At 41.9% G+C, this 22,746-nt stretch overlaps 1 protein-coding gene across 2 annotated transcripts; it reads left to right on the top strand.

The window, feature by feature from the left end:
• The first annotated feature begins 19,426 nt into the window (after positions 1-19,426).
• On the top strand, positions 19,427-22,746 carry SPD1 (P-loop containing nucleoside triphosphate hydrolases superfamily protein). 2 transcript variants are annotated; one of them, XM_089602968.1, is made up of 9 exons: positions 19,427-20,049; positions 20,240-20,454; positions 20,547-20,697; positions 20,864-21,019; positions 21,114-21,276; positions 21,428-21,675; positions 21,801-21,977; positions 22,061-22,222; positions 22,300-22,746. In XM_089602968.1, the coding sequence occupies exons 1-9, from the start codon at positions 19,564-19,566 to the stop codon at positions 22,546-22,548; spliced, it is 2,007 nt and encodes a 668-aa protein (XP_089459094.1). In that variant the 5' UTR covers positions 19,427-19,563; the 3' UTR covers positions 22,549-22,746. The 2 variants fall into 2 exon arrangements, with proteins under 2 accessions (XP_089459094.1, XP_089459093.1); XM_089602967.1 differs by having other exon boundaries at positions 19,428-20,049; positions 20,828-21,019.

Here is a 22,746-nt window from a genome sequence, read left to right as displayed (position 1 = left end):
CCGGAGCGAGCGGGGGGCTGGTCCAGGCGGCGGGACGGGGCAGGCTGGTCACGGCTGGCGGGGCGCGGGCGGGGCGGGGGGCTGGCTGAGAGAGAGAGAGAGCGACATAGTGAGATTGAGAGACGGTGAGAGAGAGAGAGGGGACGTACCAGAGAGAGAGTCGGATCGCGAGAGACGAGGCGTGGGGTTGAGAGAGACGAGTCGAGGTCGAGTTGCAGAGAAGCTCGGGTTGAGAGAAGAGTGAATGAGTGAAAGAGAAGAAGAGGCTCGGGTTTAAAAACCCTAAGACTATTGGGTGCGACATTGTCGCACCTAATAATAATATTAGGTGCGACATTGTCGCACCCAATATGAAATCCCAGATCCAAAAAATTTCGGAGGGATTTGGCGGACAACTTTAAATTTAAAATCCATTGGGTGCGACATTTGTCGCACCTAACGGTATTAGGTGCGACATTTGTCGCACCTAAAGGTATTAGGTGCGACAATTTCATATTAGGTGCGACAATGTCGCACCGAATAACACTAAACATTAGCGAAATTTTTAGTCATCCGGATGAGTATCCGATGCGACATGTCGCACCGAATATGGGCTTAGGTGCGACATTTAGGTGCGACATGTCGCACCTAATACCCTTCCGCACCAGAAATGTGAATTTGTAGTAGTGAGTTGGATTTTGTGATCTCGTGATTGAAGGCTCACGAACGGTTTAAGACTGAAAGTCATCCGAGCACAGGCGGTTACTCGAAGGGTGGAATTGAGACGGAGCTCAAATCCAAGGGGAGTCCCTGGCTAGGTATTCACTGGTGGTAATAGTCTCTAGGTTTTATTGATTTGGTGATTGTAATCTATATAAACCTTGCGTGTACTATTGACTACAAGATAGTGAAATCATTTCCACTGGCAGAGTGCCCCCAGACGTAGGTGTATTGCACCGAACTGGGTAACCATATCGTGTGTATCTTCTTTATCGTATTGTTTGTTGTTTATCCATTATCTGTGTGCAAGCAAGTTGTCGGACACATTGTCAATACGTTGTGTGCAACATCTTGTCCTTGTGTCTAATCAGAATTTCAATTGGTATCAGAGCAGACACCTAGATCTTTTGGTGGTTTCCTGGATTTTTTTTCTGATTACCAGATATGGATAGTTCCAGAGAGGGAGGTTCGGTCAATCGCCCTCCAGTACTTGATGGAACCAACTATGGTTACTGGAAAGCCCGCATGAGCGCCTTCATGAAATCCCTTGACATCAGAACTTGGAAGGCTGTGATACACGTGTGGCAAGCCCCAGTTATTGTTGATGACAAGGGAGCCCCTACAGGTCCAAAACCCGAGAAGGACTGGACCCCTACTGAAGATGAGGCAGCTCTGGGTAACTCTCGTGCACTCAATGCCATTTTTAACGGGGTTGATAAAAATGTTTTCAGGCTTATAAACACTGCCAAAGAAGCTTGGGAAATTCTTGCTGTTGACTATGAGGGAACCACGAAAGTGCGTAAGCAAAAGCTGCAGTATCTCACAACAAACTTCGAAGCTCTCACTATGCTCGAAGATGAATCAGTTGCTGAGTTCAATGTTCGCATCCAAGACCTTGCTAACGAATCCTACTCTCTCGGGAGACCCATGACCGATGAAGATCTTGTTCGGAAAACTATGAGGGCTTTAAGTCCAAGATTCTAAATGAAGATCACGGCTATTGAAGAAGTCCATGACCTTAAAACTCTGAAGTTTGATGAACTCATGGGATCTCTCATGACATTCGAGCCTTCTCTGCCCAAGATGGAGAAGAAACACAAAGGAATGGCCCTCAAAAGCTCTATTCATGAACAAAAGGATCAGGTATACTCGGATTCTGACAATGACATTGACGATACTATAGCTATGCTTGCAAAAAATTATAGCAGGGTTATGAAGAGACTCAATAAGATGAATGGGAAGAATGTCTCGCAAGATGTTAAGGACAATTTTCAACAAAGATTCCAGAAGAATGCTAACCCTCACAGGAAGTGGTGAACGCTCTGGAAAAGGCAAAGGCATTCAGTGCCATGAATGTGAAGGTTTCGGACATATTCAGAAGGAGTGTCCCAACTTCCTCAAAAAGAAAAAAAAATGGATACAACGCCACCCTATCGGATGAAGAAGATGAAGATAACGACTCCGACCAGATAAGTAACTTTGTGGCCTTCACATCATCTATTCATACTCATGAATCTATTAACGAATCTGGTGAATCCTCTCATAAATTTGTTCTAGATGAAGAACTGTCTAACGATGCCATGAATGATGCTTACAACATCTTACACACCAAATGGGTTGAAGAGTCCCACGTTCTTGACAAGCAGAGTGCTCTTATACTCACACTGATTGAAGATAAGGCAAGGCTCTTAGAAACCATTGTGGATCTGAAAAAGGAAGTCAGCCGGCTAAATGGGGAGTTGGATCAGATGACTAAATCAGTTAGGATGCTGAACTCCGGCACCGACTGCCTCGACAAAATCCTCACCATCGGAAAACCTGCAAAGAACATGAAGGGGCTTGGATATACTCATGGTGCTTCCTCATCCCGCACTACCTTTGTTCCCCAAAAGCCTACTAGCCAGATGTCGCGAAACATGCCTCAAACATCTGGTGATGACAAGTTTCAAGATTATCATCAACATCAGCGACATCCTTCTGGACCAACCAGGTCTCTGGTCAACAAACCTCGTTGGGTCTGCCATCATTGTGGTAGAAGGGGCCATATTTGACCCTTCTACTATCGGTTATACGGGAGAAATGTTCATCAGCATAAATTCATTCACAAAAATTCTCTCCCTCGCCGACAATCTTCTACACGGATGGAATGAAGAGTAAAAGACACATCCTACCGTGCCAATATCGCGTACACATCTCTGAGTGCGTCCACTGGTAGCGACTGGTACTTCGATAGTAGTTGCTCTCGTCACATGACAGGTGATCATACCTTCCTGACCAACGTGAAACCTTACTTTAACTGCCATGTTACCTTTGGTGATGGAGTGAAAGCCAAGATTGTGGGTAAAGGTCAGCTAAATTATCCTGGTATGTCTTGCTTGACTGAGGCTTTATTGGTGGAAGGTCTTACTGCTAATCTTATCAGTATTAGTCAGCTCTGTGATCGAAATTTGCGTGTCAATTTTACTCGTGATAAGTGTGTGGTGATAAATGAGAAACATGATGAACTTATGAAAGGAACCAGGTCTCGTGACAATTGCTACATGTGGACTCCCACCCCAAACGCTCAGGCCAAAAACTGCCTTTTGACCAAGGTTGACAAAACCAAGCTGTGGCATCAAAAGCTTGGTCACTTAAATCTTAGGAGCATGCAGAAAATTGTTTCTAAGAAGGCCATTGTCGGTATCCCCGATCTAAATATTGTTGAAGGAAGAATCTGTGGTGAGTGCCATTGGAAAACAAGTCAAGAAGTCTCACAAGATGGTGCAACATTTTACCACATCACGTGTTCTGGAACTTCTTCACATAGATCTGATGGGACCGATGCAGGTCGAGAGTCTTGGAGGGAAGAGATATATGTTTGTGTGTGTGGATGACTACTCCAGGTATACTTGGATTGATTTTATCCGTGAGAAATCTGATACTTTTGCTGTTTTTGAAGCTTTATGCAAGAAGGTTCAGAGATAAAAGGGAGAAAGCATTGGCAAAGTGATCAGAATACAGAGTGATCATGGGAGGGAATTTGAGAATATGAGCTTTGCTAAGTTCTGTACTGCAGAAGGAATAGCCCATGAATTCTCTGCTCCTATCACACCACAACAAAATGGAATTGTTGAAAGGAAAAATCGAACCTTTCAAGAAATGGCCAGGGTGATGATGTTGGCCAAAGACATTCCGGCGCACTTTTGGGCTGAAGCTCTCAATACAGCTTGCCATATTCATAATAGAGTTACTATTCGCCCAGGTACTACTATCACTCACTATGAAATATGGAGGGGGAGAAAGCTCAATGTGAAATACTTCCATGTTTTTTGTTCTGTTTGTTATATCCTTGCTGACAGGGATCCTCGACGCAAATTTGATCCTAAAAGTGATGAAGATATCTTTCTTGGGTACTCTAGAAATAGTCGGGCATATCGTGTTTTTAACGAACGCACTAAGTCTATGATGGAATCCATAAATGTGGTGGTTAATGATGATCATGCTATTTCTAACAGTACTAATGATGAAGATGAAGTTTTTCCTAGTAACACAGATGTCAGGACAGATGTTGAGAACTCTTTGGACGACATCTCCTCTGGGAGCCCTAATGTCAGGACTGATGCTGATGACAAAGTGGATGACATTGTTTCGGATGAGGAGTCTCTTCCCGTGACTGAACGAATAATCCCTTCTAGTAGAATTCTGAAAAATCATCCTACTCATGAGGTGATTGGCGAGATTAGTGAAGGAATGAGGACTCGTCCAAAACCTCCTGTAAACTATCGGGAGATGATTGGTAATCTCTGCTTTGTTTTTAAGATTGAACCTAAGAATGTGAATGAGGCTATTGATGATGAATACTGGATTAATGCTATGCAAGAGGATCTTGTTCAGTTTGAAAGAAATGAAGTCTGGGAGCTGGTTCCTAAACCTGACAATGTTAATGTCATTGGAACTAAGTGGATATTTTAAAATAAATATGATGAGCATGGCAATATAACTCGAAACAAAGCTAGACTTGTGGCGCAGAGTTATACGCAGGTGGAAGGTGTGGACTTTGATGAAACCTTCGCCCATGTTGCGATACTTGAAGCCATCAGACTCTTGCTAGGCATCTCTTGTCATCTCAACTTCAAACTTTTCCAGATGGATGTTAAAAGTGCTTTCCTCAACGGGTACTTGAATGAGGAAGTCTATGTTGCCCAACCTAAAGGCTTTGTAGATCCCAGCTCTCCCCAACATGTCTACAAGCTTAGAAAGGCTCTCTACGGCCTAAAGCAGGCATCACGGGCATGGTATGAAAGACTAACTCAGTTCCTTGTGCAGAATGGTTATACCAGAGGGGGAGTTGATAAAACCATGTTCATAAAGAAGGAGGATGGCAACCTCATGATAGCTCAAATCTATGTTGACGATATTGTCTTTGGAGGAATGTCAAACAAGATGGTGGATCTTTTTGTACGACAAATGCAGACTGAATTCGAAATGAGTATGGTTGGTGAGCTTAATTATTTTCTGGGCTTTCAGATCAGGCAAATGAATGATGGTATCTTTATCTCCCAAAGTAAATATGCTAAAAACATTGTGAAAAAATTTGGCTTGGAAAAATCTTCTCACAAGCGGACCCCAGCCGCTACTCATGTTAAACTCACTAACATGAGCTTGGTGAATCTGTTGATCAAAGCCTCTACAGGAGTATCATTGGTAGTCTCCTCTACCTCACTGCCAGCCGACCTGACATAGCCTACTCTGTTGGTGTGTGTGCACGTTATCAAGCTACCCCAAAGCTAGCCATCTGGCTCAAGCCAAGCGAATTGTAAGGTATATCTCGGGAACTGCTGATTTTGGTCTTTTATATACTTATGATACCTCCTCTACGCTTATGGGATATCGTGATGCTGACTGGGCAGGTACCACGGTTGATAGAAGAAGCACTTCTGGTGGATGTTTCTACTTAGGAAATAATCTCATCTCCTGGTTTAGCAAGAAGCAAAATTGCATCTCTCTATCCACAGCTGAGGCTGAATACATCGCAGTAGGGAGAAGTTGTACTCAGCTCCTCTGGATGAAACAGATGCTTGCTGAATATGATGTTGGACAAGATGTCATGATATTATTCTGCGACGATATCAGTGCCATCAACATCTCAAAGAATCCAGTTCAACACAGTAAGACCAGGCATATTGAGATCAGACATCATTTCATTCGAGATCTTGTGGAAGATAAAAAGATCAAACTCGAATATATTCACACCGAAAAATAGCTCGCAGACATTTTCACTAAGGCCTTGGATGCTAACCGGTTTGAAAATCTCAGATCCTCCCTAGGATTGTGTGTGATTGAACAATAGCAATTACTGGATTTCGGAGGGAATTTTGGTTTTATCCTCTATGTTGTCAAAGCTGGTACTTCTCTGATTTTTGTTCGTGTGTGTTTCGTGAAAGTTTTCTCATGGGCCCATTTTTCTTGTTGGCCCATTCGACTGTACATTTTATTCCTTCGGGCTTGAGATGGATCAAGGCCCATTCCATGTCACGACGTCGTGTTGATCCTTGCCAGGTTCTTATACATGCAGACGGTTCCATTCTCGAGAAAAACTGGGAAGTTACCTCTTGTTCAATCTTTGAAATTTTTCGCGTTTCATTGCGTTTTTTTTCCATTATTTCTCTAATTTGCGCTTTCACCCCTCTCGACGGTTATTTGTGTGGCCGTTTTCTTGAAATTATCTTCAAAATGGTTGGAACCAGAAGCGGTATCAACACAACCATTCCTTCTAAGAAAGAGAAAACCACAATGAGGGGGAAAGATGTACAGACAAAGAAGCCTGGGCAGGAGAGTAACAAGCACGGTGTCCGGTTTCGAGGATTGCGATCCAGTGAGCGCGCCGATGGTCAGGCCGGATGTGCAATCACTGGGTCATCAATTCCTCTTACAAACCCCTCACTCTCCGCCGTAAGAAAGGCCATGCTCAAGAAATCCGCTCTCTCTATCACCGACATTACTGGAGAAGTCAGTTCCAGTAGCTCCTCTGAAGGAAGAAGAGAGGATGACGTTGCTGCCGAAGAAGAAACCCTCACTCGCGTGTCTCCCATTGAAAGCCGCCCTCACGAAGTTGTGCAAGGTAATCCTGAAACCTCATTTCCCTCTAATGAGAACCCTAGGGACAGTGAAACTTTGAACTCTCTCCTTGGTGAACAAGAGCCCACTCCCAGTGATGTTATTGGCGGAATTCTGGGATTGAGTGGAGATGTCTTGAAAGATGTTCCAACATCTTCTTCTTTGAGGCATGAGAAGGAGACTGATCAAGGTCAGGATGCTGGGGAAGATATTCTCGCCTCTCTCAAAGAGAAAGTCCAGAAAGATGACGACGTCTGTATTGCCACTCTTCTGTCGGAGAAGAGAAAGAAGCAGAGAAAGCTGTTGGAAGAAAGTATTCCTGTTGTTCCCATCCCAGCAAAGAAGAAGAAGAAAGAAAAGATGGGCATGATAAAGAAACATGGAAAGAAGCCTGCTGAGACTCCTATGTCTCCTATCGATGAGGTCCCTGATGTTGAAGAAGAGGAACCAGTGATTTCTCTTGGAATAGGGAACAAGAGATATGTGGGAGGGCAAAAGCTCCCAAAGAATATTCATGCTGCTCCCCTGGACAATGTCTCGTTTCATAAGGAAGACGATGTCCTGAAATGGAGGTATGTGTATCACCGAGCCATCTTTCCTGAAAAGGAATTGTCTGCTGAGGCTCTGAAGATCGATGATGTCATAGAGCTTTTGCACGATGCAAAGATACTCAGGACTGTTACCAGCATAGGGGTATACTACCCAGCCTTGGTGAAGGAATTCATAGTCAACCTCTCCTCGTCCTTCGACGTTCCAGATGATGCATAATTTAGAAAGGTCTTTGTCAGAGGACATTGTTTTGAGATCTCTTCTAGTGTTATCAACGAGTTCCTTGGTCGAGGGAAGATCATTACTGCTGATCGTGTACCCTCTCTGGACATCATTGCTCAAGATATTACTGGTGACGAAACCAAAGTCTGGCCATCCAAGGGAACGCTGCCATCCTCTGATCTCACTGCCAAATACTCCATTCTTTATCACATCGGCATCGCCAACTGGGCCCCCTCTTCTCATGGGTCTAGTATCAAGGCGGATTTGGCACGCCTAATCTACCAGATAGGTACCCGTTCCTCCTTTGATTTTGGTGAATTTGTCCTTGATCACTTGGCAAAACATGCCAAGTCGTTTGCCGTGAAGCTTCCCATAGGTTTCCCTTCTCTCATCACTGGTATCCTGCTCAAGCAAAACAAGAATATTTTGCGAAGTACAGATGTGGCGGGCAAAATACCTGGTGTTTTCAACTTCAGTCACAAACTGTTTGAGGGAAAACATGCTCGTGACCTTGTCAGACCTTCAGTCGCGACATCTGACATCTTTGGGAGCAAACTGAATTTAAGTTCAATGACTGAAGAGGTTCAGAGGAATGTGCTGAAAGAACTCCTTGAGGAGATTGAAGTTCTCAAAAAGACTATTGAGACTCTCTCCAACAGGAAGTCCAAGTGTGAAGCCCTTGTTCGAGATCTTTCTGCTCCTCCTAGTGATGCTACCTCCACTCAGCCAGGCCAAGCTAATGCTGCTGATGATTTGTGATATTGACCTCATAGATCCAAATGAACAAAGCTTGAGCTAACATATTTGGACTCAAAAATTCTCAAACCTTTTTCCAAGTTTAGTTTAATGTCAACTGACACCATTAAAGAGTTGACACTAAGAATCTCTCGATTCAAATGAATTTATTTTCTACTAAAGAATTCAACTTAATTGTGATGAGTGGATCCACTGAATATCATCTATGTTTACCATTCATGAATATCATCAGCTAGTCGGGATTTACAAAATTACCATTTTACCCTTCTAGCTGTTATTTCCTCAACCTATTTGTCGCTTGTGAATAAGTTATAAACAATGTATTGACGAGGAGCTAACAAGGAAAATTGATTCATCCAAAAGAGTCATGACTCAATTTGGACATTGGCCAGTTCATTTATTCGCATTCCAAGGAACAAAGCATGATGTGATATACATTGCATTTCAGCAATCTTGTACATGAATTCCATATATATGAGATGTTTGCAAAGTTACTAATGACATCTTCATAACTTAGTACTTCACCAATAGGTCCTGTTCAGAATCACATAGTGAATCCGAACTCTGACTTTCTCAAATGAGAATACGTAAGCTATGAAATGACATGTCTCATTTCAGGATTGAGGTAAGCATGATGCAATTCATATGTAGTGACTTCGAGACATAAGACGTTAAATGGTTTGTTCTTATTCTGTCTCTAGAAGTGTACTAGTCAATTCAATACCTTCAGAAGATACCTAGAAGAACTATAGAGTCTCCAACTCTCAATGTCCCATAATCAGACATCATAGATTCTTCTAACAATCGTACTGGGATCAATAGTCCTTTGATCCTTAGATTGTGAATATATTGTTTTAAGAAAACTATGAAGAGTTTGTTAATACAAATCTACATTTGTCTCTTCATATGTTGTTAGGTTTGTTTATGGACTAAAGACTAAGGTTTTATCATAAAGCTTCAAACAGACAATGAAGAATGAATGAACGTTTCAACTTTTATTAATAAATAAGCAGTTACAAGCAACAGTCTTCTTGAGACTTTATTACATCAAATGTACATAAGTAAAGACTACAACTCTCTTTGTGGGCACCATTGACAACAAAAGGGTGGAGAAGAACAATGAAGAAGAAGAAGAAGAATGAAAAATGAAGAAGAAAAAATTGACTAAGTCTGAAATTTGGGTGGGCTTTTTGAAAAAAATTAAATTTTTAAGTTTTAAAACGCTTGTACAACACTTAGAGTAAGCGTTGTAAAACTCTCGCCACGGCGAAGACTAGCCTTCGCCGCGGCACGAATATCTTTTCCAAAAAAGGCACTCTGGATAGATATCCGTTGTAGAAGGTTCTCGCCGCAGCGAAGAAGGATTTTGGCCGCGGCGAGGTTCATTAAATTTCACTAATCCTACAACGCTTAGATTATCCGTTGTAGAAAGTTCTCGCCCCAGCGAGGCTTCTACAACGAATAGTCTAAACGTTGTGGGAGATCTGAAATATGGTGAAATTTTACATAACTTATAGTAAGTATTGTAGAAACACCAAGCTTCTACAACACTTATAGTAAGCGTTGTAGAAACACCAAGCGTCTACAAGGCTTAGCCATAAGCGTTGTAGAAACACCAAGCTTCTACAACGTTTAGCCATAAGCGTTGTAGAAGCACCCAGTTTCTTTTAAGTGTTGTAGAATCTCCAGTTTCTACAACACTTAGCCATAAGCGTTGTAGAATATGGGTTGTAGAATCCAACATTTGTAGTAGTGGCTACAGAGTCAAAGATGTATTTAATGGGTTCTTTTTTCCTGTGGCCAAGAAAATGAGAATGGTTTTTTTTTTCATGTGTGACACTAGGACAAATAGTACTTTTGGCTTCGGAATAGTATTGGAAGCGACTAGAACTTCGGTCATTGAAGTTAGTTTTTTTAGTATTGGATGAGACTAGTCGCATCCAATAATATACCTTTAGTTTTGGATGTGAAAATGTCGCATCCAAAACTCAAAATTTAAAGCGGGATATAATTCTCCCCCTTTTATTTTCGTTCAATTAATGACGTGATATTTTTCCCCAATTATTTTTTATTACTTTCGGATGCGACAAGTCGTATCCATGTCACCTTTGGAGACGAGTCGCATCCAAAAGTATAATTAGATGCGCCAAAGTCGCATCCAATTTATAGGTCAATTCGATTTAAAATCATATTCTTCTTCTTCTTCTTCTTCTTTCTTGTGTCTTCTTCATTTCATTCCAAAGCAGAGCATTCTTCTTTCTTGTGTCTTCTTCATTTCATTCCAAAGCAGAGCAATCATCTCTCACCGAAATCTCTCGCCCCGAAATCTCTTTCTCACTCTCACTCTCTCGAGATCTCCTACGAAGCTCAGCAGTTTTTCCGGCCCTCATCCCCGTCCCCAAAGCCACCTCTTCAGCCTCTCGTCGCCGCATTCTTTGTCCTCGCCGATTCCGATCGACAGCTCTAGCGGGTACATCGGCTTTGGCGCCAAAGTTGACAAGTACTCTCTCTCCCTCGCGATCTGTCTCTTAATCCCCATCTCTCTCTCTATCTCTCTCTAACCTTCTCCCTCTTGTCTTCATCGCGTGTCTGCTCCAGAGGTTAGCAAAGCTCGACCGTGAACCACCATTGCCAAACCTGAAATCATCTTGACTGAGCCTTATGGGCTTGGCCGCCACAGTCGCCGACTCATCCATCAGCCTCTCAATCGACTTTGGGCGATATCGACTCTACTCGACGACGGAGTCGACGTCGAGCAAGGCGTGAAAGTGTTGTACGAGGTCGATGGGATTCGGCTGATTATTGACGTTCGGCTCGAGAAGTGGACCGACAATCTGTGGAGGCGAGCCGTGTGGGCCATTGAGTGGCTGCTTCGGTAGGATGAGATAATGGACTTTCATTTATATGAGGTTAGTAGAGATAGTGGGGTAGCATTTATCTCTAACCGCTTAAAATGACACAAAAAAAAGAGAAGGAAAGGAAAAAAAATTAACAAGGGAAATGTGGGATAGCTACGTGGGTTGTAAGTGGGTTGAATACGTGTCTACGACAATGGGGAAAATTTGAAATTGTATACAGAGTATGGTAGAAAGATTGGATGAAGAAGTGGACTTCCTTACTTATTAAATTAGTGTATATATTTAAACATATATAAATAATTCTTAAAAAGCTTATACATCATAAACCTTAATAAAACAAATAGTTTGGAAAACAATAAAAATCTAAGAAATAAAATTAAAACTTTTAATGGCAGTTGTGGCTGCTATCTTTGTGGGTTTTCAATGGCATTTTGTATATGACTGCCATGTTTAAGATTTACAATATTTACGTGGCGGTTGTAATATTATGGCCACGAATTGATTAAATAGATGGCAGTGTTTTTGACAAACGTTGTCTATTTTTTTTTTAATTTTTTTTAAGACAGCTTAGCTGCAGTGGGGATTGAACCCACGACCTCCACACAGGAGGTGGTGTTGAATTGCCACTAGGCTATCTTAGGTACCACCAAACGTTGTCTATTTAGTGTCACCTATTCTTCTAATTTTTAGAGCAACACAAATCTATCATACTAGACAACTAAGTAGGATATTGATTAAATACATCAATATAATAAAAAAAAATGTCCATCTTATTAATTATTCCAAAGACAATGATTATGTTTGGCTTAACTTATTAAACTTGATTTTAGCTTTTTTAAAAACTAAATCATATTTTAGTGCTTGGTAATATTGCTTTTTCTAAAAGTTTAAAAGTGTTTTTGAATAATTTAACTAAAAAAACTAAAAGCTACAATTTGAAACTTTTTGTACGTAATTTTTGTTTTTGATTTGTATTTTCTCTTTCCTAACTTTCTTTTTCTCTTACACTAACTTTAAAATCTAATTATCTTTATATGCCTTTATCAAATAATGTTTTTGATGTCACCAAAATTTATCATTTACTTTTTATAATCTATAGACATCCACTTAAATATATTTTTATATACCAAAAAATACATTTATTATTGTTGAAATCGAGCTCGTCAGCTCGCCCTTCCGCGTCGAACTCGTCAGCTCGCCCTTCCGCGTCGAGCTTGTCATCTCGCCCTTCCGCGTCGAGCTTGCCTCGGAAGTCCTCTCCTTGGAACTCATTCCTCATGGGAAATCGTCGCATTTATTTCTCATGTTATTTCCGATGTCTTGCTCTCTGTATATATTTATTATTCTCTTTTTCCTAGAAGTAGTTTTTACACCTGTATTTATTACACTCTCTCTTGTACCCACCTTATGTATAAATAGGTGATACAAATTAATATTAAAGATAAGAAATAAGAAATATTCAAAGTCTCGGAACACTCTCTCTCTTCTCCGATTCTCTTTCTTTATCTTCTCTCTCTAAACTTCAACATGGTATCAGAGCAGGGAAAATCAACCATCATGAACACCACTCAGACCACGCCCACTCAGTCGCAATCTGAATCCTTCTCCCAACATATCACGAGCCACAAACTCAATGGCCACAACTTCCTACAATGGTCCCAATCTGTGCTCATGTTCATATCGGGACGAGGTAAAGATGACTACCTCACAGGCGTGGCCACATCTCCTGTGATCGAAGATCCGACGTTCAAGAGTTGGAAGGCCGAAAACAGCATGGTGATGTCCTGGCTCATAAACTCCATGCTCCAGAAATCGGAGAAACCTTCCTCCTTTACCGAACGGCAGTAGAAATCTGGCAAGCAGCTAGAGAAATCTTCTCCAACTCAGAAGATATGTCCGAGCTGTTTGAAACTGAGAACACTCTCCACGACCTACGTCAAGGAGAGATGTCTGTTACTCAGTTCTTCAGCTCGCTCACATATCTATGGCAGAAGATCGACCTCTACGAACAGCACCAGTGGACCAGCTCCGAAGACTCAAAAATCTACCGCAGGATAATGGAGACCAAACGTGTGTTTAAACTACTATCCGGCCTCAACCAAGACCTTGATGAGGTCAGAGGTCGGATACTTAGTACAAAACCACTACCATCTCTCTGTGAAGCCTTCTCCACGGTCAGACACGAGGAAAGCAGGAGGAAACTCATGCTGGGAGTTATCAAACCGAGCTCACTTCCGGGCTCATCCTCAGACTCGTCCGCCCTCACCACACATGGAGACGAAGTTCTTGCAGCCCGTGTCTCAACAGAGAAACCTCGCAAACCTCGCCCCTACTGCGATCATTGCAGACGACCTGGACACCTCCGAGAAACCTGCTGGAAGCTGCATGGGAAACCACCGAGCTCGAAGTCAACCCAAGATACTAAGGATCCTAACTCAGTCGGAAACTTAGTATCCACCTCGTCCGCTGCCTCGACCTCGACCTCAGACTCATCCCCCTTCAGCAACGACCAACTCGCTATTCTCCAGAAGCTTCTTCAACAAGTCCAACTCAGTGGAGAACACTCGGGCATTGGCCCTCTAGGTAACTCTCCTAGAGCCCTCAATGTAAGCTCAGAGAATCCCACAGCATGGATTGTCGACTCCGGTGCCACTGATCACATGACTGGTAATCGAAATCTGTTCACAACTTACTCCGCTTGCAATAAAAGCATATCAGTCACCATCGCCAACGGAGCCAAAACTCAAGTCACTGGTATTGGCACCGTTGTCTTGACGAAGTCCATGAGGCTAGACTCGGTGTTCTTTGTGCCTCAACTACAATGCAATCTCTTATCTGTGCATAAGATCAACCAAGACTCTAAGTGCCGAACTATTTTTTATGGAAGTTCATGTGTGTTTCAAGAACAGGTCACGGGGAGACAGATTGGTAATGCCGAGCTGAGTACCGGACTCTATGTCATCAAGCCAGATCAGCCCGCCATGTGTCAGCTCGCCCAACATTCACCCCAGTACAAAGAGATCATGCTCAATCACCTTAGACTAGGGCATCCAAATTTCATGTATCTCAAAAGAATGTTTCCTTCTTTGTTTATCAATAAAAATATCAATTCCATTCAGTGTGACATGTGTGAGTTCGCCAAACATTCTCGAAGCTCATATCACCCCACCTCGTACAAACAATCTCGTCCTTTTGCCACAATTCACAGTGATATATGGGGGCCCTCAAAAGTTCCCAATATCACTGGAGTTCGATGGTTCCTTCTCTTTGTTGACGACCACACTAGACTCAGTTGGATATACATGATGAAACAAAAATCTGAAACATCCAATCTATTCAAAACCTTTCACAAAATGATCCAAACACAGTTCGACACATCCATTCAAATTATCCACACTGACAACGCTCGAGATTACTTTAATTATGAGCTCGGCGATTTCTTCAAAACACATGGCATAATTCACTCCAGCTCGTGCGTTCATACCCCGCAACAAAATGGGGTAGCCGAGCGGAAAAATCGACACATTCTCGAGGTCGCCCGAGCCATCATGTTCTCCTCAAACGTCCCATCTCATTTTTGGGGAGAAGCTGTCCTCACAGCCACCTACCTCATAAACAGAATGCCATCTCGTGTCCTTGGCTATAAAATCCCATCTCAAGTCCTTCTAGAGACATACCCTCACTGTCGACTCATCTCAACCCTACCTGCGAAAGTGTTCGGCTGTTCAGTCTTCACCCATTCTTATGGCCAAGGTAAACTTGAACCAAAATCGCTCAAATGCATCTTCCTTGGCTATTCAGCAACCCAGAAAGGCTACAAATGCTATGAACCCCGATCACAAAAATTCATAGTCTCAATGGATGTATCTTTTCATGAGTTCAGTCCTTACTTCGCCAATTCAGCTCGTCAGGGGGAGAATGACGAAAATGACTTTCCGAATTGGCTCATCATAAACCCACAATTCAGCTCGCCTCAAAATCCGACCTCACCTGTTCCAGAAATTCCCAGCTCGCCCAGCTCGCCTCAAAATCCGACCTCACATGTTCCAGAAATTCCTAGCTCGCCGACCTCACATGTTCAAGAAATTCCCAGCTCGCAAGCCTTTGAACCCTCTCCATGCGAACTGAATATCACTCAGAGTCCGGTACAAGCTCGCGACCAAGATGTCTCTCCGAACCTGAACCACGACACTATTGAACAAGGTAACATCGAATCTCCAGACTTACCCATTGCATTGAGAAAACCTCCTCGGTCGTGTGCTCAATACAGGATGGCAGATTACGTGTACTATGAGAATTTATCTACGAGCTACCAAGCCTATGTGGCGAAGTTAGATGAAGGAAAAGTGCCGAACTCCATCGAGGAAGCCCTTCAAACTTCCGAGTGGCGAGACGCAAGTCATGCTGAGATCCAAGCCCTCGAAAAGAATGATACGTGGGATATCGTCGAGCTACCACCAGGCAAGCGAACTGTTGGATGTAGATGGCTCTTCACCATCAAACACAATCCAGATGGGACAGTGGAGAGATACAAAGCCCGACTTGTCGCAAAAGGGTACACGCAGGCGTATGGCATTGACTATCAAGAAACATTCGCTCCAGTTGCAAAGTTCAATACCATCAGAATCCTCATTTCACTAGCAGCCAACTTAGATTAGCCTCTCATCCAGCTCGATGTAAAGAATGCTTTTCTAAACGGCGAACTGGAAGAGGAAGTCTACATGCAACTCCCACCAGGATTTGACAAAGATCAAGGAGCCAACAAAGTTTGCAAACTCAAGAAGTCACTATATGGACTAAACCAGTCCCCTCGAGCATGGTTCGGAAAATTCACCAACGTGCTCAAACGTTGTGACTACGAGCAGAGTCAAGCTGATCCAACACTCTTCTCAAAAATCTCCACACAAGGCAAGCACACCATTCTTAGTGTGTATGTGGACGATATAGTCATCACCGGAGACGACCTGGAAGAGATCAGGAGGCTGAAGCAAACTTTGTCATCTGAGTTCGAAGTCAAGGACCTCGGCAGCCTACGATACTTCCTCGGCATGGAGGTAGCTCGATCAGAAAAGGGCATCTCTGTTTCCCAGCGCAAGTACACGTTGGATCTCCTCAAAGAAACTGGCATGCTTGACTGCAAACCAGTTGACACTCCGATGGATGCCAATGTGAAACTTCTAGCTCGCACCAACGAGGCCGCCACCGACAAAGAAAGATTTCAGCAGCTCGTAGGAAAACTCATCTACCTAACTCACACGAGACCAGATATTGGATTCGCAGTGAGTATGGTAAGTCGATTCATGAGTAATCCCTCAGAAACTCACATGGACGCAGTCATGAGGATTCTCCAATACCTCAAATCTGCCCCAGGGACTGGTCTCTCCTTCAAGAAAAGACGAAGTCGAGGTGTCGAAGTATTCACAGATGCAGACTGGGCCGGATATGTTCCAGACAGACGATCAACATCATGCATGTGCACATACGTCTGGGGAAATCTTGTTACCTAGAGAAGCAAGAAGCAGTCCGTTGTCTCAAGAAGTAGTGCTGAAGCCGAGCTCAGGTCCTTAGCAAGTGGAGTATGTGAAGGCATCTGGCTGAAGAAAGTTCTCGACGACCTCAAGATCATCACCGAAGGTCCAATCAAGCTCTTTTGCGATAATCAAGCTGCTCTCAGCATAGCCAAAAATCCAGTCCATCATGACAGAACAAAACATATCGAGATCGACCGATACTTCATCAGTGAAAAGATTGAAGAAAAAATAATCGATATGGAATACATTCCGTCAGGTCATCAGCTCGCCGACATTCTCACCAAAGCCCTTCCGCGAGCAACCTTTTCCGAGCTATGTAGCAAGCTTGACCTCCTCAACATATACAGTCAAGCTTGAGGGGGAGTGTTGAAATCGAGCTCGTCAGCTCGCCCTTCCGCGTCGAACTCGTCAGCTCGCCCTACCGCGTGTCAGCTCGCCCTTCCGCATCGAGCTTGCCTCGGAAGTCCTCTCCTTGGAACTCATTCTTCATGGGAAATCGTCGCATTTATTTCTCATGTTATTTCCGATGTCTTGCTCTCTGTGTATATTTATTATTCTCTTTTTCCTAGAAGTAGTTTTTACAAATGTATTTATTACACTCTCTCTTGTACCCACCTTATGTATAAATAGGTGATACAAATTAATATTAAAGATAAGAAATAAGAAATATTCAAAGTCTCGGAACACTCTCTCTCTTCTCCGATTCTCTTTCTTTATCTTCTCTCTCTAAACTTCAAGAATTATTTTTATTATTAATCACATTTTTTATAATAATTATTACTTACAAATATTAATATATATTATACCGAACACTAAATCAGCTTTTGCCAACATCTACATCTATTTTACAATAGTTTACTAAACACATATCTGTTTTTTAAAACAACAACTTTTTCGTTAAGCATATCTAAAAGCACAAATATTGAGGGAGATATCGAAGAATCTAAAAGTATACTCTGATGAAAAAAGTTAAAAGTCAAATATTAGACAAATGTTTAGATAAATGAAAATGTCCAACTCACATTATAAATAAAAGACTAATCAAACAATGTGATCTCATTTTGATCCTCGAGGAGATTTTGTTCGTTGTAGCTAAATTTCGTTCGATCCCGTCCTCAACACGAGGATCATGGTGTTTCAACCAATTTCATTTTCTTGGGTTCATTGTGAGCGTTTGATAGAATGCTTAGGGTGCTTTGCATACACGGACCATTACAATTTTACATAGGAAAATGACAAGAATAGTATTTTTAAGATATAACATTTCTGAAATAGACTATTGTTTACGTTAGATTTGAGCCTTAACAATCACGAAAAGAAAAATATACGTGTTTGTGTCGTTTTAGATTTAGAGTATATATCTTACGTCGTATAGAAACAATGATCATCTCAAAAAAATAAAGACAATACTAAATTAGAGGTAAAAAAAGTACGATTTTATTGATGTTACGATCACAATTACAAGTATCGAACTCACAATTCAAACAATGTGCAATAAGCTCGAAAGTATAATGAGAAGAAAAATAATGATAACGTGCATTTCTTTTTAGAAGAGATAAATATATAGAATAACGAATTGCGCAATCTTCGAGGACATGCTTCAGGAACTTCGTTCTTCGTCGGCTCTTGTCATGCCACGTCGCATCGCTTGGTCGAACGGTTGAATGGAATTCGTCATCAGGTCTAGGTCTTGAGGAGGAATGGCGCATCTCACGTTAACTTCGACTTTGTGGTCACTTTGGAGGCAAAGATGGGCCGGGCCCCGTTGACATATTAAGTGTAAAAAAAATGAGCCATAAACGACAAGGATAATACTTAATATTGTGAAAATAGTCGAAAGTAACCATTTTTGTAATTTTTTTAATATTAACCGATGAACCTTCTAATGTTCATAAATAACCGTTTTTAATAAAAGTTAACTTGATTTCAATATTTATTGACCAGATTTCAATAATTGGTGATCAGATTTCAATAATTATTGACTAAATTTATGAAATATGAGGGTCTTTTTGTCCGAAAAAAGTGAAACTATTACTAATAAAATGATTTCAAAATATGAGTGAAATATGAAAAGTGTGCATGTTTTAGGCTAGTTATGAAATTTTTGTTGTTGGATCACATGGGCTGGTCGAGTCATTGGGCTTTTGGCCAAATAAGATTTATTTTTAGAGGAAGGCGAACTCTACACTCACAACTATTGCAATTTTACTTGAGAAAACTATAAAAATTATTTTCGTTATAAAAGTTGCAAATACCCTATTTCGGGATAAATTTTAAAAATACACTATTGCAATTTTCATATGAAAAAATTAAATTTATTAAAACATAGTTAAGTTATAAAATATAAGCTAGTTTAAAGTTTAAACCTTAAAAGCCGTCATGGGAGATGGTCTAAGTCTAACTTCATTTATGTCAGTATCCCAGCTATTGTATATTTAAACATTTTTGTTGACTTTAAAAAGAAAAAGAAAAAAATAAATAAAAGAAAGAATAAAAAGAATGAAACCCAAAGGATTCCATTCCATTGTTGTCATGTCACTTAGAAAAGTTGGCGCGGGACATAGACGATTATTGAAATGTGATGGAGAGAGATTTTGGATACGTGTGGTTCGCAGCCACCACGTGGCGAAAGATCCATCGTGTAAGTGGGCCAAACCGGACTTCTCTTCCAATCCCAGAGCAGATTCCCCACGAATCTTCTTTCTTCCCTCTTCCTTCCTATCTTCTTCTTGTCTTCTCCCATTTCTTCTCCAACTCGAAACTCATATAAACAACTTTCGTATCCTCACACAACCAAACACCATTCGCAAACCTATCGGAAACTCACCGGCTTAGGGCTCGCCGGGACTACGATGAGAGCGTTGGATTCGCGTCTCGTGCTCATCGACCTCAACAGCTCATGGCACTCAGCGAACCAGATCCCGATCTCCACCATCAACTACCTCCACGCCTCCAAATTCGCCTCGACTCTCTCTCAGACCTTTCGTCGAACGCCCCGCGGACGTAATAGGGCCGCCGCGTCGGCGAGTTCCCCGGTTCCTTCGCCGGAGATTCGGAGGCCGTCCGATCGGTTCCTTTCCGGAAATGGATTTCTCTCGATTCCGCAGGATTCCGCTTTCACGTCATCATCGCCGTCGATGGCGGCGGAGCTCGAGATGTTTCTAGAGCTGTTGCCTCTGGATATGAAGAGTGAACTGTACGGACATAAAGAGATTGGGGAGCTTATTGAGGTGGTTATGGATTTAGGAAGGAATCCGATCGCGAGGTTTCCTTCGGGGGATTGGATCATCTCAGAAGACCCGATCACAGACGACGACTTAAAGCATGCAGTATCTAAGGTGATTTAAATTTTAGCTTAATTCGTGTTTCTCTGGATTCAGCATTAATTGTTGTCCAAGCAAACTAGTTATGTCCTGATTAGTTGATACGATTTCATTTATTTTGTATATCAGCTTGTAAATTGAATTATTGAAAATAGATTTGAACGTCCAATTCATATGAGTTGACTCTTTTTTTTTCTGTCATTAGGTTGGTGATTTTTCAGATGATAACCGTTCAGGCATTAACAACTCATTGCATCGGATAAGCGCTATCAGAAATCGTAAATTGCAAATCATCGGCTTAACTTGCCGTGTTGGAAGAGCCGTCTCAGGAAGCGCAGAAATTCTCCGCGACCTGATCGAGGGAGGAAGTTCGATCCTCGTGATCGGACCCCCTGGAGTAGGCAAGACAACCCTGATCAGGTACTTCTTGAAGACAGTACTTACATTACAAGAACAAGTCTTTAACTTGCTCGTCAAGTCGTTAAGTGTTGTGTCTTTATTTTATTGGTCAGAGAAATCGCGAGAATGCTAGCCGATGACCACATGAAACGGGTCGTAATTGTGGACACGTCGAACGAGATCGGAGGCGACGGGGACATTCCTCATGCAGGGATTGGGCGTGCAAGAAGGATGCAAGTTCCGAACGTAAACCTTCAGCACGATGTGCGTATCTCATCCTTGCCCCGAAATTGGAAACTTACATATTTACATTTTACATCATGTTCCTAACTTTTTTTTATTATTATTATTATTATTATTATTATTATTATTATTATTGTTATTATTATTGCAGGTTATGATTGAGGCAGTTGAAAACCATATGCCTCAGGCTATTATTATCGACGAAATTGGGACGGAGCTTGAAGCCTTAGCTGCAAGTACAATTGCTCAAAGAGGAGTTCAGCTCGTCGGAACTGCGCACGGAATGACCATTGACAACATAATGAAGAATCCCTCTTTGCAAATCCTTGTTGGTGGTATTGAGGTTGCAACGAAATTCCCGCAACTATTCAGTGCAACTTCACAATTACATTTTACATCATACACCGTCTTATATATCGAAGCTTTTTTGAGCACAGAGTGTGACACTCGGCGACGAGGAAGCAAAGAAAAGGAAAGTTCAGAAGACGATTCTTGAGCGAAAAGGGCCTCCGACATTCACGTGCGCTATTGAGCTCATATCTAAAACTGAGTGTCGTGTTCATCATAGATTGGACGCAACGGTAGATGCTATACTGGCAGGTATAATTAGCCAATATAACTTTTGTAGGTCATCTGTTATTTTTACATCAAACCTTTTTCAAGGCTTGCAAGGTATTGATTGCGTGCTGTTAAAAGCTATATTTTTAGCAAAGGATGACAACTTTTTTTTTTTTTTTGGCTGCTGGTTCAGGGAAATCTCCGTTGTTTGAGATTCGCAAGATGGACGGGGAAGTTAATGATTCTCCAAAGGACACTCCAAAATTCAAGAAGATCGGTTACGATGGACCTGTTTTGACTCCTAACAAAGAAATGTCCGGTGATGTAGAGTCTAATGAGGTAGAAGATGAAGAACACTCACTGATTGGGCGGCCAAAGAAATCAAACAGTGGTCGACTTGTGAACAAGAGAAGTTCACCGGTGCGCATATATACCTACAAGGTAAGAATTCTTGGAATAAATAAGGACATACATGCGCATTAGAAATTCTTGAATAAATGAGGACATACATTCGCATTGGAAATTCTTGGACCATTTCGTTTCTATAAATCACTGTATACTTGTAGGTACTTGAGGCTGATCTACAACAAGTAGCAACAGTGATGGGGCTTGAGGATCAAATGGAAGTAACGGACGACATTGGAACCGCCAACGCAATTTTAGCCTGCAGTTCCGAAATGAAGCAGAATCCGTGGATTCGTAGTGTGGCGAAGTTCCACCAGTTGCCTGTATTTGTTATGAAGGTAGTATCGTGCTTGTTTGTGTGATTTTTGCCAACGTATCGATTCTCACATATATCTAATGATATTTGGAATATCATCTGTAGTCCGACACCATGGCACAAATGGTCAAAGCGTTACGCATGATTCTCGGAATGGAAGCGTCTGACTCTCTGCCAAAGAAACAGTCCAAAAAATCATTGGACATCGAGATCAAAGACGACGCACCCGAAGAAAAACCATCCCTGGAAGAGATTGATGCGTTGGAGGTAATGATTGATAGAGCTTAATTTTTGCTCTTAAATATATAGATGATAAAGAAACCTAATAACAATAATTTCCACAGGAGGTTCGCCTCGCAATCGAGTACATTGTGATCCCGGGTGGAGAACCGGTGGAGCTTCTTCCGAGATGCTCCGAAATCATTGCCCGGCAGCTCAAGCTGGTGGAAAGCTACCAATTGGCTGTCAAAAACTCGGGTACCGATCAAAATCCGAGGTTGCAGATTCTTCCGATGAGATCGAGCAAGAAAGGTTCTTCTAAATCCTCCAAAACTCCATCGGGTGCTAGGTTGCCTCTTCTTCCAGGATACTGAAAATGACTTTCCAATTGTGAGAAATGTCAATCCGTAGTTGATAATGTTTCATGTACAGTCCTGTAAATTAACGATCTCAATGTGATTGTAATTATTTCCCCTTCCCAAGTATGTAATTACAGCTTGTACGCAATTCATCTGTAATTAAATTTATGTCAAAGAAAAGAAGCAGTGGAATAAAAGTGCCGGTTTGGAGTA

The sequence above is a fragment of the Urtica dioica genome, chromosome 12 (assembly GCF_054948205.1).
Source record: "Urtica dioica subsp. dioica isolate 48M chromosome 12, U.dioica_male_clone48M_v1_H2, whole genome shotgun sequence".
NCBI lineage: Eukaryota > Viridiplantae > Streptophyta > Magnoliopsida > Rosales > Urticaceae > Urtica > Urtica dioica.
This window is presented reverse-complemented; position numbering and strand designations above follow the sequence as displayed.